This window comes from Actinia tenebrosa, unplaced genomic scaffold (assembly GCF_029948245.1).
Source record: "Actinia tenebrosa isolate PJP-AT-01 unplaced genomic scaffold, QUT_ActTen_1.0 PGA_scaffold12__29_contigs__length_12842862, whole genome shotgun sequence".
Lineage (NCBI taxonomy): Eukaryota > Metazoa > Cnidaria > Anthozoa > Actiniaria > Actiniidae > Actinia > Actinia tenebrosa.
In genome coordinates this window covers 10,234,002-10,250,742 of record NW_028292572.1, presented here as the reverse complement: position 1 = coordinate 10,250,742, position 16,741 = coordinate 10,234,002, and the positions used below count along the sequence as shown (strand labels likewise).

General features: G+C 37.3%; 2 protein-coding genes across 3 annotated transcripts; one reads left to right on the top strand and one right to left on the bottom strand.

Annotated features, from left to right (window-relative positions):
* Positions 1-857: 857 nt before the first annotated feature.
* On the bottom strand, positions 858-15,060 carry LOC116288380 (uncharacterized). The gene is made up of 4 exons (XM_031695161.2): positions 14,748-15,060; positions 13,536-13,753; positions 3,281-3,654; positions 858-2,500 (listed from the first exon to the last, which is right to left on the bottom strand). The coding sequence occupies exons 1-4, from the start codon at positions 14,785-14,787 to the stop codon at positions 2,245-2,247; spliced, it is 888 nt and encodes a 295-aa protein (XP_031551021.2). The 5' UTR covers positions 14,788-15,060; the 3' UTR covers positions 858-2,244.
* LOC148912235 (uncharacterized) lies at positions 6,026-12,543 on the top strand. 2 transcript variants are annotated; one of them, XM_089027884.1, is made up of 9 exons: positions 6,026-6,376; positions 6,531-6,632; positions 6,938-7,177; positions 9,426-9,461; positions 9,742-9,945; positions 10,362-10,706; positions 11,045-11,219; positions 11,728-11,833; positions 11,955-12,543. In XM_089027884.1, exons 2-8 carry the CDS (start codon positions 6,531-6,533, stop codon positions 11,817-11,819), a joined length of 1,194 nt encoding a protein of 397 aa, XP_088884010.1. In that variant the 5' UTR covers positions 6,026-6,376; the 3' UTR covers positions 11,820-11,833; positions 11,955-12,543. The 2 variants fall into 2 exon arrangements, with proteins under 2 accessions (XP_088884010.1, XP_088884009.1); XM_089027883.1 differs by lacking the exon at positions 6,026-6,376 and having other exon boundaries at positions 6,458-6,632.
* Positions 15,061-16,741: the final 1,681 nt, after the last annotated feature.

Below are 16,741 nucleotides of genomic sequence, written 5' to 3'. Positions count from 1 at the left end.
GATATTCCGGAACGATTATCCTGAAGAAAAAACTAACCAGACTTCATATTTTTTGAATTTACCGATATTTCACAAGTGGTAATTTTGCAACGAAAAGAAACAGTTTCATTAAATAAAATTCATTCTTTATTCATGAAATTTAACATGGTCTGCCGTTGTTAATCATTTATCTGGTGTCTGCGTATTATTTCAATTGCGAACTAATTCCGAAATTTCAAAATAATACAAAACTAAAATTTAAAATTTAAAACGACTCGGCTTGATATGAGATCTTCTTCAACAGGTGAAAATCATTTTTTGAGATTTTCAAACATATTTTTGAAACTTTAAAGTTCTTGCGCATGAGCACTGGTCTAGATTGAACTGACCTGGATAAACGCAAGCTCTTCTAGTAAGTATCTACTATTCCACTAGTTTCTCGCTTGGGCTTCCGTCCCGCGACCAAAAGACGACAGATTTGGGAAACTATGTGGGCTAAATTAATCCGATCCCAATTTTCAATCAGGTTTTTATTTGGCCAATCAGAAACAATTATCGCCAAGTTCTTATCGGCTGCCTTGGAGAAGAAAAGAAATGTATGCCCTCACAACGAAAATGGATGAAGAATCATGATTATATAAACATGACTGTGAACGGTAGTTTCTGAAGTCAGCTGCTCGATTATCCCCTTTTCGTGGAACTAGGGTACCAGCAATCCCATTTGATGTAGGAGCTAGAGGCGCGTATATCATGAAGTCTTTATCCAAGACACTCTTGTCGCTGCCCGCGCGCGCATCTCCAGCACGTTAGCAATGCGAAGTGACTTTATGACTAAATCAAAAATACTAACAAGGTAGAAAACAAAACACGCTGTCAGACGCGGTTCACATGTTTAATTTTAAAAGATCAGCGGCAAAGATCTTATTTAAAAAGATAAAATAAAAAAAAACCCTCAAAAGCGCCATACAAACAATCGGTAGTCTTCGCGCTCAGAAATTAGTCGTTAATTTAACGCAAGCGACTTGCGTTTATGAAAACAGATATCTTATTTCCTAACATATCAAAAGAAAGACGTATCCGCCGTAGGTGTTTGTTTTCTCTTTCCGCCAAATAGTCTATCTCCTAATTCCGGTTCTTATATTCAAATCTGAATGGTTTTTTATTCTAATTCATAGATGTGGCAATATTAGACAATCAAGATGTCCAACCACTAACATCTGACAAACGTGTTCTTGAACCAGCTGATATTAAGGCATCTCTATTTTCCATGTTGACTGTAGGTGTAGCTTACTAGCCAATCACAGTCCTACAGTGCTCTGATTGGCTGAGCTACTAGTGGTCTATCTACACTAGTAGCGAAAAGTGCTGGTTTGGAAAACTAAAACAGTGGCGGCTAACATCTGACATATGTATGTGTTCTTGAGCAGCTGATATTAAGACATCTCTATTTTCCTTTTTCACTGTAGTTGTTTCTATTGGCTTGTGTTGATGTTGCATGACGAAATCTCTTTACTTTTTTCTCCAATGAGTTTTTAAGTTCATTTCCTTTTGTAATTAGATAATTTAGCGATCAAGATGGGAGATCAATAGTCTGACATGTCTGCATGTTATCGCGAATTTTATAAAGCAAGAAAAATAAATCAAAAATAAAATATAATAAAAAAATAAAAAAATGAAGTAATGAGAAAATTAACGACAACAGCTTTCCCAAGTTCCGAGTAGTGCGTCAGTCTTGTTTATCACATGCTACAGAATATACAGCCAATCAGGAAGCAAGGCAGTATTATGGCTCTATATCGAGAGCATGAGATAAAATAGATATACAATGCTTTCTCGTGGTATTAACAGTCACATAGCCCGAATATCTTTATCTAATACGTAATTCATGATCGAGGAAGGGCAAGACGGCTTATTATTTTAGAAATTCAGCTTCATAATTTTTACAAAACATCATTTTTCTAAACTATGCGTTATAAGAAATAGAGCACTAGGAGCTTACTAGCCAATCACAATTTCGCAGTCCTGTGTTCTGATTGGCTGAGCCACTACTGGTCTATTGACACTTACTCGCGTTTTCAAACATAATTTCAAGATTAATCATTTGAATCCATTTATTCGACCGATTAATAATTACTGTAGAAGGTTTAGACTAAATCAATTCGGGCATGGGCTATTGGCTCGTAGACCATGTGGACTTCGGGTGTAGCTGTTAATTGTACCTCAAGAAAGCATTGTACAGACCTGGTCCCGGCATGCTCGTTTGTTCTATGTTTTTTTAGTAACAGTGGCACCCAGTGTGAATGTGTTGGTCTGTTCACCATCACCCCATCCCACCACTATCACGTGTAGCTCACTCAACTGACTACTACCAGTTGTCATGGTAACGGTATTGATACCGATACCACGTGGGTCGTAATGAGTGGAGCTTGAGACAGAGCAGGGTAACTCGTTCGGTAGGCACACATAAGTAGCCATGGCTGACTTGGAGTCTGTTCCAGTTACAGCGACGGTTATGTCGTAGCTGTTGAGGTTAAAACAGACTGTTATTAGGCCCAAAAAGTTCCATTTTATAAACCTTGGAGGTGTTAAAATTTTTTAAACCTATTGACCACTTTCGAAACGAGCAATGTACTGGGGCGAATTTTTGATTTTCATATGTAATTTGAATTGCAAGGATATAAACATTTCAGGAAACTCTGCTTTTCAAGTCATTTGTGCGTTTCTCGATCAAGAGGGCGCCATTCAATTCACGTTAACTTGCGAGAATGAAGATTGGAGACCTCGCTCCCGCCCTACCCTCGTTTATAAATAATGCAGGCTGGATAAATGTCAAACAGACTACAGATTAGGAGCTGAACGCCGGGTGAAAAATGAGAATGGCAGTCAGGGGTCATTAAGTGTGTCAAGCCGATCATGTTCATTACGCTTAGTAAAATAAACTAAATTGATTGAAATCGTGGTTTGTCCTTGAAATGCAGAAAATAGTGTTTCTGGAACCCCCCTTTTAAAATGATCCTGGATCCGCCATTGAATGGACAGGGGCGGACCAGGGGAGGGGTGCAGGGGGTGCGCACCCCTCCCTGGTTCCACTTTGTGCCCCCACTTCGAATATAATCAATACTATTTTTTCCCTTTGATTGCTAAGGGGTGCACCCCTCCCTGGGTTAACTATGTGCGAAGCACCCCTCCCTGAACAAAATCCTGGATCCGCCATTGAGTGGAGAAAGATAACTAAAGTGACTTTAGTGCAGTTGATGTAAATACGATATTGAAGATACATAAGATACTGCTACTAACATACCGGTCTCCCGTCTGTCGATCAGGACAAAACCTGAAGAGAAACTCGTCATGTCCAAGAGTCAAGACGGTCTGTTCCGCTGCGGTCTTCACTATCTGCATCAAAACTTGAACATTTGCACGCACACCATCCTTGGCTATTGGTTCTGGGAAGTCCATGGCATTACGCAAAGGTGGTCGTTCTAATAACGGGGTTTTGGTGTTCAAAAACTCAACCGCTACAGTCCAATCAATGTTAGGGCTCGGTCCAGCGGTTACACGCAAGTATAGATCATTCATGGTTGCATTGTAGGTGAAGTTGCAGTAATGATTGCCACTGAACTTGCCAGATGCCCAATTAGAACAGTAGATTTTGGTGCATTCTTCATCGCTACATACCTAAACGACCAACGGTCCACAGTTAGTTTGACGTGATAGTTTATTTATTTATCAAATTAAACTGATCCTCGCAGTATGTAAAGCAACTTATGGAGCTGAAAATTGAACTGACTCCGAAAACATTCTGAGTCTTGAACGGGATTCAATTCGCAGCTCCATAAGTTGCTTCACATACTGCGAGGATCAGTTTAATAGTACACAGTAATTTATTTGATATACACAGTTTATTTATTATTTATTTATTATGCATTGAATATTTCATAGAGTATAATTAAGGCCTTATTATTCATTATCATTTCCTTAAGGATCTTAATGTTTAATGTATATATTTTTTGAACTTTTTATCTAGTAGTGTAGTTATATATTTACTCTAATCTATTTACTATTTATTTATTATCTATTGTACACAGTAAATATGAGAGGACCAATTTGGCCCCAGAGAGCCATTTTGGCTTTTTCAAAGTAGTGCTATTTTAGCCCAGGCTAGGGCCAAAATAGAACAAAATGCCATTTTGGCTCCACAGAAGCCATTTTGGTATGGGTCTATCAGTACTGTTTTGGCCCCCTCAACTAGGCCAGATCAGGGGGGAAATGCATCTTGGCTGTCCAAGTGTAAATTTGATAGATTACATCTAGTGTCATTTTGGCCCCATGGAAGGCCAAAATGGCATAAGGGGCCAATTTAGATTACAAGTGCTATTTTGGCCCTCGGATATTAAGTGCTGTTTTGGCCCCATGGAAGGCCAAAATGGCATAAGGGGCCAATTTAGATTGCAAGGGCTATTTTGGCCCTCGGACATTAAGTGCTGTTTTGGCCCCATGGAAGGCCAAAATGGCATAAGGGGTCAATTTAGATTACAAGAGCTCTTTTGGCCCTCGTACATTAAGTGCTGTTTTGGCCCCATGGAAGGCCAAAATGGTATAAGGGGCCAATTTAGATTACAAGAGCTCTTTTGGCCCTCGGACACCAAGCGCTGTTTTGGCCCTATGGTAGACTAAAATCAATGGTGACTAAGAGGCTACTTTACATCATAGGAGCTAATTTGGCCCTCTTACATAAGTGCAGTTTGGTCCCCATATGGTTGGTCAAACTTTTTAAACCACACTTGAGGATGGAGCACAAAAAAAGAAAATAATTTCGTTATTTTATACTTCAATTCCACAAAATTATCATAAATTAAATACCTAATATGTTCAATAAATGAGAAATAGCACATGTAACAATTTAATATGTGATAATTTTAAAATACTTTAATTTTGTTTCAACTCCAAGAAAAGGATTATTAATAATATTGTCAATAGCAGTAAGGTCGTCAAAATATTCTTGGAGTCCTGGAACCGCTCTAAAGTCTACCCCAGCAGTATCAAGTCTATTCCATAAATTTTGTTTCAATAACGAGATGGAATTTTGTACAATTGATGTAGTGTTTGCTACAACAGAATCAACCGTTCTCTGAGTAAGTTTGTGTGCTGCTTTGGTCCCAAGCAAATACGCCGCATTCAATCGCCTTACAGTGTCCTCGTTAAGAACGTCATACTGTCGATCACCGGAAACGTTTCTTTGGTCTTGTTCATAGTAAATATCGTCTTGTTGTACTTCGCGGAAAGATTTGTCTTGAGGCCCTAAACAGGACGAATCTTCTTGGTCCCCTGCTTCCTCGTTACTGGTATCAGTGGAGGGATTTTCTGATATTTCTAGTCCACCGTGTGGCGGTCCTAGATCATCAATTACCTTGTGCATTGTGTCCCGATGCTTTCTACGCAAATGTGTTTTGTATCCCTCGAAATCATCATAGCTCTTAGAGCAGCCAGGAGCTTGACAGACAATGTGGAAGTTGTCTTCATTTTTATGATACTTTTCAAGATGGTTTTTCAACAGAGAAAGGGTCAAGAAAAAAGAGACGCACATAGAGCATGCTAAAGGCATCTTCATGATGTATCTCCTCTATTTGAGCTCTTTGTCGACGCGGCAGTCAAAAAAAGCGCGCGCTTGGTCTCGTGACCTCACGTAATAAAGTTGATTGACATAAGACGGATTGCCAACGAGTGAAGATTCGTTATCCTGTATATTTTGATAAAATGATGGACTGTTATCTGCCTTATCATATATCAATTGTATCATATATCAATTGTATGTATGTGTCTGCTTGTGTACATCCTACTCTGCATGTTTATATGTATGTATGAATATAAATTTAGTATATATATTGTATAGTTTATTGATATTATTATTAGTGTTAGTTTTTAGCTTAATTTCATATCTTAAATATTTTAGTCTATTTCTTTTGTTTTATTTTTCTTTAGTTAGGGCTCCTGTTGATAACAGTAAATTTATTGTATTTTACTGATAGGATAACCCTGTTTAAATAAAAGTATCTACTACTCAAATCTTTTTTTTAAAGTTTTACTCTGCCAGCTTTCTGCTTCAATAAGCTAGGTTATTTCTCGCCAAATTGAGGAATTTTGAGAATTTGACGCGTCAGTGACAAATTCCAGATTTCAATTCCAGATTTGTATAAATTGGTGACTCGTGTGATGATTCTGTCTTTTCCTTCGAGCCGCTTTACTGTAAGGAGTACTTGACCGCGTGAGTTCATCACTAATATACACTGCCCGATCGATATGGAACTCAGTGAAAAGATCACAGATCTAACAGTGAGTGAGTTGGGAGAGTTGTTGGAGTCCCGTGGTTTGGACAAAGAAATCGTCAAAGCTTTCAAAGGTAAATCTTAAGCTTACGTTAGCCTATTGGTATATGGAGAAGTTAGAGATGTGCATGGCGGTCCATCTCAAACAACTGCAAACAAAGCTCATGTGTTTCAGAACTCATCTTATCTCCTTCAAATGCCAACTAATTTCTTATGGTTTATTTTAAGATGCTGAAATCGACGGGAAATCGAGTGGAAATCGGGGACATGTTGAAGTCCCTCAAACAGAAGCGCGCCGCCATTAGCGCGTGGGTAGAAATAACTGGCAAGGTATGTATTTCTAGTATAGATATAAATGTTTTCCACTTATTATTGGTAAAAGAAGAAGAAGAAGAAAGAAGAATATTTTAAAATGTTTACTGTTGAAGAGGAGGTAAAATTTACTGATTCTTTTCTGAAATTCGAGCGCACTGTTTGCGGTTGCAGTATCTAGTCACGTGCAAGTTATGGCGGGAAAAATCAGAAATCGCATTGAGCATGCTCGAAGTACAAAGTCCGTATTCGTATATTTCATGATTCAGTAGTGATTCAGTACGATTACGTTTATTCATGTTAAATGTTTTTTTTCCCCATAGACTTTTGACGATGAAGGACAGCCAGCAGCAAGAAGCCTGCCTAGGAAAAGGCCTGTTCCAGCTATCTTGGAATCTGATGACGAAGATGGTGAAAATGATACGACTTCGAATATGACAAACAGCTCCTCCGGCTCGTCCAACTTGTCTGCTGCCGTTTTTGATGTAGACAGTTCTAAAACGTCTACGCCCAAGGCCAAGCGTCCAAGGAACACTCCGATGCCTTCTAATTCGAGTTATCAGGTAAGTTATAATTTGTGTTGTACGTGGTTGAATCAGGGAGGCATTTAAAGACTTATATCCATTTCCCAAATTTATTTCCTCAAAAGCCGGCTAGAACGCTATGAATGACTGCATCATGGTTTGCATGTTGTTTTTTTTTTTTTATCTTTAACATATTTTTGTTATTGTACTAAGTGCAATTTGGTTAGACTTTCTTTCAAAGTGGTATAATTTATACTTTGGAATACCTTGGAGGCTCACTGAGCATAAAGTTGTACCTTTCACTTGGTACCTCACCTAATGTGATAGAGGCTTGCTATAGCTTCTGGAGCACATTTTTTGTGTGTGGTTAAGTGCCTAGGTATGGAACTTTGTCTGTGTGCATGAGGTAACACAAAGTATTTCGCTTGTTTTAGGATCAAGATCACAAAATCTCAATTAATAAAGAAATATTGCAGCAAAAACAGAGAAAACAAAAACAAAAGGAGAAAAAAAAACAGTTTCAAAGAACTGAGATACCCTAAATTAGAAGAAAAGAATTTTAGAGAAAGACAGCGACGAAAACAGAGAAAAAAGAAACAAAAGGATAAGAAAAATAGTTTCAAAAAAATCCAATATTCTAAATTACAGGAGGAGAATTCTAGCTTAAAATCTGTTAATGAAAAGCTTCACTTAAAAGTAAAAAGCAATATTGAGGAATTAAGGACCAAAACTGAAAATATTCAAAAAATTAAATCAATTGGAAGACATTTTAGAGCATTGAGTAACCAATTAGTTCGAAGAATCAATTCAAATCAGCTTAAGCCTGTTATAGATCAAAAGGGCTGTGCAGTTGTTCTGGGTAAGGGCAAGTTTGGTATTTGTAAGCTAACACAGTTTAATGCATCTGGATCAAAGTGTTATGTCGCTGTTAAAGAATATGTTAATAACACTGTTGAGATAAAAGATATACTGTACGAAGTGCAGATTGTACAGCAATTATCACATAAATGCTTCCCATTTGTCTTTGGAGTTTGCACTGAAAATACCCTAAAAATAGTGTTTGAGCTTTGCTCTGAACCAGATGTTCTCAAATTGCCAGTGACAATTCAGTCTGTCTTAACCACCTCAAATTTAAGTGAGGAAATGCACCAGTGGTATGCAATATTAGCTAGCTGTGCAGATGCACTTCATTATTTGACTGTTCATTTAGTAGTTCACGATGATTTGAAAGCTGATAATATAGTACTTACAATGTGCAATGATGCATTCATACCTAAGATAGTTGATTTTAATAAGGCCAGATATCAAAGATTGTGTTCTCAAATCCTTGCCCATTGAAGACAAGTGTATTTATCTTCAACGTTATCCTCACATTGCGCCAGAGGTGATCAATGGCCTTGCAAAGAAATCACCCCGAAGTGATTTGTATAGTTTTGGTTTCCTAATAAGGCAGGTTCAGAAAGTACATAACTCTGAATTTCTATCTGATATTTCTCTTGCATGCATGAGAAGAAACCCACTTGATAGACCAACTGCAGAGAAGCTATGCCAGCACTTAAATTCTGTAATATAAAGCATTTGCCTTGGTAATCACCAGTTTTTAAAAATCAATCATTTCAGTTTATTTTAATTTATACTATATATCTGCATGAAAGACATTGAAAAAAATGAACTATGCTTAAAAAGGTCATTGCTCGAAAGTAATCCATAAATATATCTTATCATATATCTTTTTGCCTCATTGCATAACTACAGTATTTTGAAAAATGAAAACTACTAAGTTAGAAATTATATTTTTATATATTACTGTTTGTGAAATAAATGTGTTTTTAATCAACAAATGTTTATAGTAAACATTTTTGTTCAATCCATGATACTTCCATAAATAATATTATTCTGTGAAATATTCAACTATAATTATCAAGAGCATTTGAATGCATAGTATAGTTTGCACATTCCTGATATTAGTTGAATTTTGAATACTATTTTCAAGATCCTTGTTTACAATACATGCATATATTCTATTATTGAATTCTTACATGTATGTATTGGTCAATACCAAGGGACCTCAACCCCCTGGGCAGTGGAAATATCCCCCTACATGGGCAGGCTATGCAGTCAAATATCCCATGTCAGGACAGGAAAAAATCTAATTTTTCTCCCTTGGGCAAGCACTGCCAACATTCAAAAGGGCAAACCATAGCTATTTAGTCCAGGAATATAGTGAAATAATTGTGCCCTCATTGTCATACATTACTAATTTTTTTAAATATGCATTATATTTCAGGTAGATTGGCTGAAAAGTTACAAACTACCAAATAGGGTTAGTAGATTTCAGACAATCAGCAAAATATATCATATATGGTTATGGACTCATCTGCTTTATTGATAAGAATCTGGCTTATGGTTGTTATGGCCTGAGGATGATATTGTTATTTATTATCTATATCTAGCATACAGCATAAGTAAGAAAAGCTAAAGTAATGTATAGAGTGGGGGTTGGAGAACTTTATTGATATCCTGAAATGGCAAGCTGTTTTAAAACCCAAAATGTGAGTTTCATAAGTTCATTTTACTAACATGATCCAATTCTTTATTTTTAGTTTTCATGTGCTGTTGAGGCTGGGCTGGCCAATAATTTTCTCACCCCAAACCTCATTAATGAGATGGTGCGTGATGTATGCACTAGTGTGCAAAACTTTACACGAAGCCCTAACATCAGGGAAAGAGAAGCTGTGGCTAAGTTAATTGTAGAAACTTATCCTTTTTTGAAAGCCCCTCAACTCAGCAAAGATGCCAAGCCTTGGGTAAGCAAATATGATTACATTTTCAGGTAAAATTGTGTAATGCAATTAATTTTTTTTCTTAAGAACTTAGGTATATGTAAATATGCATGTCTAGAACATGGTAGCACATGTTTAAGATAGACAACCTTGTGCCTATTACTATGACATTCCAACAATTAACCTATCTGGGCCAAAAATCACTAAAAATCTATATAAAAAAAGTTTTAATGGAAAAATAAAATGGCATATTGTTTGAAACTGGCATTCTTTCAATACAGGAAAATAGTCTGATTGATTCTCTGATTAGTTTTGTTCAAGTGGGTTTGTTAGTGTGTCAACAGTAAAATTATTAATTTTGATGACAAAAAATATTTTGTCTAGATAAAACCTACCAATTGTTGCCAACAATTAACATGTATATACATTTATGTATGTAGGGGGCCTTTGAAGTAAAGATCATGAATCGGTTTAAAAAGCTTCAGCTCAAAAGAACCAACCAAGACACAGAACGTACAAAAGAAAAAGCAGCCAGTAGCCTCAATCCAAAACTCTCCAAACAAAAACCCTGGATGGTGGTCCCTACAGATGATCAAAGTGAAGAAGAAGTGAAGGGTACAATCCTTGCAATAAAGCAGGAGTGGAAGAAGACGAGAAAGGACCATGGCAACATAAAAGAAATGATGAACCGAACCTATGCAAAAAGAAGAGAGATGGTTCCCATTGAGCAACAGCCTCTCAAAGAAATTGTTAACATGTTCCCACCTGTCCAGAGTATGCTCTATGTAAGTGTAAATCAGCTACAGTGTACAAGATAATGTGTAATTATCGGGACCTTCAAACAATTTAGAAAGCATGGGTAATATTTGTTCTCTGGGTTCTCTGATGATTCTTTACTCCATAAAATCAACTTATAACTTCTAATTGGATCTAATTCAGTTGCTTCTTTAGTGGACCTAAACCTGTAAAAATAATAGCTGTCTGCAGTTTGATTTCAGGTTATGTTCTCCACATCTACTTCTACCTCTCACTAATCCATGTAGCAAATTTATTTAGCAGTTTGAATACTCTTCAATGAGAGAGATGAGTCTAAATTTATTTATTTTTAAATATCTGTTAACAGATTAAAGCTGACTTTGCAAGAGTAATGGGAAATCCAGACCTGACGACCCAGATGAAGAGCAGCTTCAAAGATGTTTGGAGCTGCCGGACGTTAAGCTATGCCAAAAAGAACAGCAAACATGAAAAAATATTTTTGGAAATGACTGCTGTCATTGACAGTGGATGCCAAGAAGAAGGTAAAACAGAAACATTTTTTAACTTTATAATTTTTTCCACTTCATATTTACCTCTTTCTTTGGAGGAATTGTGAATGCAAGTTTTACATGAATTCCCAGAGTCCCAAAATACCTTTATTTGCCCTATTTCATACTGATGTCACAGTGAGTTTACATGGGAACAGAATCACATAAATCAATAGAAAATTCAAACAAAATCTTTATTCTCTTCTAAAGTTTGGCTTCATTTTGTCTATATTATATTTTATGTTTCAATCATGGTATTTTGTTGACATGGGTGTTTTGTTCCCATGTTTTCCCTTTGTGTTGTTTCCATTCTGTCCCCCTGCAGTGACCATGATGAAATAGGGCAGTTAATCAATGAATATAAATAAATAAATTATGACTTTAAAAAAACTAATTCATGAAAAAGAAGAAAAAAAAGGAATGATGACTCATCAGGTAATTGAGAGAAAACAAAGATAATAAGCAGCTTCTTAGTACATTGTTTTGTTGAATATTTTTTTAGAATTCAAAGAAAGATCAGCCTTGAAGTTGGCCTCAATGATCTTGAGGCAAATAGAAAAGGAATCCAAAACAAGGATCATGAAGAGGCTGTGATCAAGGTCATTCCAGTAAGTGCAATAAAATATTAGCCTTGAGTGTTATGAGGTGATATACTATATTGCCCCCCTCCCAACCTACACAATGATAAGGAAATGATTTTTAAAAAGTTGCAAATTGTTATTTTCACAGGACCATCAGTCACTGGATGAGGCCATCAAGGGTTTGCGGCAGCCAGTCATTATAGTTGCTAATGACCTCTACAATTCAGATTTAATGTATGTGGCTGCAGAGGGCATGTTGTTCTCAACAATCACCACAAACAAGATTGCTGATGCAATAGTTATCCTATTGGCAACATACTATCTTTTCAATCTTGATTATGTAGTTGGAAAAAATATTTTGTTTTTTAGAAAAAACCTTAATGGGTGTCACAGATAACAAAAGCCCTGTGCCTGTTGACACCCTTATTGGAATATTATCAAATTTAGATGTGAATTAATAAGTGTGTAAACTCTAATATACCTAAGCAGCATTTACATTGTATTCTACAGTATATACTATTTTATTATGGAATGCATTATAGAATCCATTTCATGAGAAAAGTATGCAAGATAACTTTCATTCATTATGCATTGCATTGGCTAAAAAGTAATCTGAGTAAATGCTGCTTAGGTATATTCAGAGTAGACTGTTTTTTATGCCTAGTTTTTTTATTCATGTTACATTAGGTTACATAAAGATTTATAAATTTCTATTAAAAAAATCTGGTCCTGCTTTATTTATGTTTAAGTTGAATATTAAATATGCCAAAGCCGTTTTCATAAAAAAAATACCTGCAATATAAGTGCCAAAAATGAAAATGTCCCTTATCTTAAAGAGCAAAAACAGCCCCAAATTCAGAGCCAGAATGATTACCGTTTCAGAAGTGCCAAAGGAGCCCTATTTTTGGGGACTGTTTTAGAATCAAGATTTAGCCCTAACAGAGCCAAAATAGCTACCATTTCTGAAGTGCTAAAACAGCCCTCTTAATAAGGGGCCATTTTAGGGTCAGCATTTAGCCCCACATAAGGGCTCAAACAGCCCAAAAATCAGAGCTAAAATAGCTCCAATTCCTGAAGTGCTAAAATGGCCCTTTTCACAAGGGGCCATTTTAGGGTCAGCATTTAGCCCCACATAAGGGCTCAAACAGCCCCAAAATCAGAGCTAACATAGCTCCAATTCCTGAAGTGCCAAAATGGCCCTTTTCACAAGGGGCCATTTTAGGGTCAAAATTTAGCCCCATATAAGGAGCTAAAACAGTCCCAAAATCAGAGCTAAAAAAATGGCCCCTACCGGTAGTGCCAAAATAGCCCTACTTTAAGGGGGCCACTATAGGGTCAAAATTTTGGCCCCATTTTTGGGACCAAAACCGCCCTATCCGATTTGCTGTGTATGTTTCATAGCGAGGTCCACAAGTTTATCAGTCTCTAAATGTGCCAGTGAACCGGAGGCCCCAAAATATTTTATTGTTGCAATCTTAGCTTGCAACGGACAAGCTACTGATCTGAAATGCGCAACTAATAATAATAACAATAATAACTCAATTTAATGAGGTTTAGCACATTACAGTCAAACACATAGTTATAACTCGACTAAAACTTGCCTATTCACAAATTTCCATACATCGCTTTACTGGTCAAGAACAAAACAATCAATCGAGACTGCAAGGTAGTTTCAAACCTTGCAGCCTCGACAGTCGAACGATAAATGGAAAGCGTTTATTTTAATCACCTCAAGTTTAGCATACGTGCCAATAACTGGTTTCCATCCATTCGGTAGGTTTACCCTAGCAACGGTCAAATTGCCATCGTAAAGTTTACCATCACAAATAGTTGCAGCATAGATGACTGCTGAGTCTGGTGCAGGTCTATCTGGTGCAGACGACACGAACAGAACAGGAAGAAACTTGATGGTTGTTTGAGCGGCTGCATTGGATAACAATGTTACTCCTGCGCAACGAAATAAAAAAAGTAGAAGATTTAATTTCAATACAAAAGCAATCTCAATACTCGTCCACAGTCTCTCTCGTTTCAATATTTTCAAGATGGCAGCGAAAACGAGAGAGACTGTGGACGAGTATTTTGGTTCCCAAAGCACGCCGGGTCCATGTTTTCGGGACCCATAAGTCCTTTCGGTCATTGTACCGTTACAGTCTCTAAGCGTGGAGACGGAACGGACGAGCGAGAGACTGTGGAAGAGTCTAGCCACTGCCTTCTCTTCTTTCTTGCAACCGACCGCAGGTCACCAAGGAATGCAGGCTGATCGGAGTCGCAGCGAGAGACTTTGTTTGTATTGCAGCAATTTATACGGAATTTTGATCGTTTTTCTAAGAAACGAGCCGATGAGCGTGCTTTTTCTTCGTAACTTAATGGTTCCTATTTCTAGATCCTCAGCTATTTGAATTACAAATTATAATCAAAAACTGATAAAGACCCAACAAAACTGGTTTCCAAGGAAAGATTAAAAAAGTGCAAAAAACTAAACTTAATTGAATAAAACTTTTCATTTTGTTCAACGAGGTGAGGGGAAGGCGCATAGGCACTGATTGGTTCAATGATGTGACACGAGGTCACGACTCGTTTCAAATTACGATAAAGGAATTTAATACAAGACTTTATGCCATGAGGTAAGTAAGCTAAAGTCAGTCTCCAAAGAATCAATGGAGCTCTGTGAATTAAAAGTTATTTATCGTTATCGCTTCCTCTGGTTTGCATGAAGTGAATGCTGGCGCAAAACTCATCTGGTCTCATTCAAAAAATGCTCGCATGAAAATTGGTAATAAAAATTAATCAGCACTACGAGACTATTTTTTGAAGCCAAATTACACTTTAGTGACCATGCGAATCCGAAATCAATCAGTAAAATCCAACTCACACTGATATGTTACGAAATATTTCATTGAAAAGAAATGCACTGAACAACACCATCTTAATCCTTACTTACCGCAAAACAATAAAATCGATACAGCTTTGATCGTCGTCATTTTGGTGGCTGCTGGAAATGAACTCGGAACACAGACTGGCTCACAGGCAGAAGAAAGTACGAACTCTACGGTTCTTCTCGTTGCAGACCGAAACACCCCTAAAGTAATGCCCTTGAAAAAGGAATAAATCGGTTATGTTAACGGTGAGTAGACAGTACGTCACGTCAAAAAGTGGAAATCCAGCCAGTCAGAAGGCAAGTTACAAGTGCTTTATATCTGTAGGTCTGAAATTCGTATTCCAAGAAACGCACGTGGTGAATCGACAGATGAAAAGAAGCAATAAAAAAACGTCACTTTTCTTGGAAATTAATACAGATTTTGCTGATTGAGTGCCTCTGAACTGTAGCAGCTGATATCACGCCACTAATAACAGGAAATGAAAATATCGATGCGGTGACTCCGATCTTAGTAGAGTCGGGACTTCCCCAGTAGATCAGTGCACTGAGTTACATCGGTCTTATGGAAAATTCTATTATTTGGGATAGTGTGACCGCTAGTGACCCAGTATACTTTCCACTATACTAAGAAATGTTAGGCTGGTCTTTACATGGGACTCTTGTCCTATTGGCCATGCCCTCAATGAGATTTAATTATCTAGTCGTAAAGTTAATAAATAAATAAAATAAATAAATAAAATGACCCTCAACTGACACTGCGTCACAGACCTTTGCTCTTTCTCTCTCTGGAGGTAGCAGCTGATATCACGCCACTAGCAGGAAATGAAAAAATCCATGGGCTGACCGCTCCGATCCAAGTAGTTAGGACTTCATCAGTAGATCAGGCACTGAGTTACATCGGTTTTATGGAAAATTATATAATTTGGGATAGTGTAACCACTAGTGACCTTTGCTTTTTCTCTCCCCTCTCCCCCTCTTCCTTCGACGCATTCCCCACGTGACATCGCGTGACAGATCTTTGCACCCAGTTCCGAGAAAGTTATCTAATAACACGAATATGCTTAGCTTGGACTTTTTAATTTCTTGGAAACAAAGCCCGGGGGGGGGGGGGGGGGTACTCCCCTATATTTGCTATACGGGTATGTGCCGCCCTATAGGGTATGGTTTTTCGGCTTTTGGGTCTGGGGTAGGGTATCATTTTTTGACATTTTGTCTGGGATAGGGTATCATTTTAGTCTGGGATAGGGTTAACGATTTGGTCGCTTTTGTCTGGCGAATAGGCTACGCTTTCTGCCGACACAAAAACCATAAAAATGTTAGTAAATATTGATTGCAATCGATTGTAAAACCGCATTTTTCGTCTTTTAGTCTGGGATAGGGTGTACACTTCTTAGTTTTAGTCTGGGGTAGGGTATGTAAAATCAAAATTTTAGGTCTGGGATAGGGTCAGGGTTTTGAGGTCTTGGCGGCACACCCCTACCCAAGTTGGGGTGGTAGTACCCCTCCCCCCCCCCCCGGAAACAAAGGAAGGAATTCAGAATACGATTCTTTGAACCCAGTTCCGAGAAAGTTATCTAATAATACGAATATGCTTAGCTTGGACTTTTTAATTTCTTGGAAATAAAAGAGGGAATTCAGAATACGATATTCTTTGCACCCAGTTCCGAGAAAGTTATCTAATAACACGAATATGCTTAGCTTGGACTTTTTACGATTTTTTCTATTGTAACACAGGCACGCCAGGATAAATAGAGTCAACGTCAAAGTTTATTTAACCCATATTTGAATATCTTATTTACAGAAGAATAATATAATTACTATTTCTAAAGAATATTATTAATATATCAACTAAACTAATTTAAAAAAAACCAAGATATGATGATAATATTAAGGGACACTGATGTTTGTACTCCAACTGAATGATAATCACGTGACTAGACCAAACTGATTCCTGTTTCCAGCACAATTTCCAGGAAGTTCATGGTTAGATGGAGACTAATTCCTGACATCTTTACTGATCACCCAGTCGTCACCCAAGGGTCAAGGAAAGGAAAAGA

Excerpts from the sequence above, each read along its gene's own strand:
- LOC116288380 (XM_031695161.2), bottom strand. The coding sequence starts at position 14,787 with ATGACGACGATCAAAGCTGTATCGATTTTATTGTTTTGCG. Across the intron at positions 13,754-14,747 it reads ATCGATTTTATTGTTTTGCG|GAGTAACATTGTTATCCAAT; the intron begins GTAAGTAAGGAT and ends TTCGTTGCGCAG. Across the intron at positions 2,501-3,280 it reads GATCGACAGACGGGAGACCG|CTACGACATAACCGTCGCTG; the intron begins GTATGTTAGTAG and ends TAACCTCAACAG.
- LOC148912235 (XM_089027883.1), top strand. The coding sequence starts at position 6,516 with ATGGTTTATTTTAAGATGCTGAAATCGACGGGAAATCGAGTGGAAATC. Across the intron at positions 9,462-9,741 it reads GTTACAAACTACCAAATAGG|TTTTCATGTGCTGTTGAGGC; the intron begins GTTAGTAGATTT and ends CTTTATTTTTAG. Across the intron at positions 11,220-11,727 it reads CAGTGGATGCCAAGAAGAAG|AATTCAAAGAAAGATCAGCC; the intron begins GTAAAACAGAAA and ends ATATTTTTTTAG.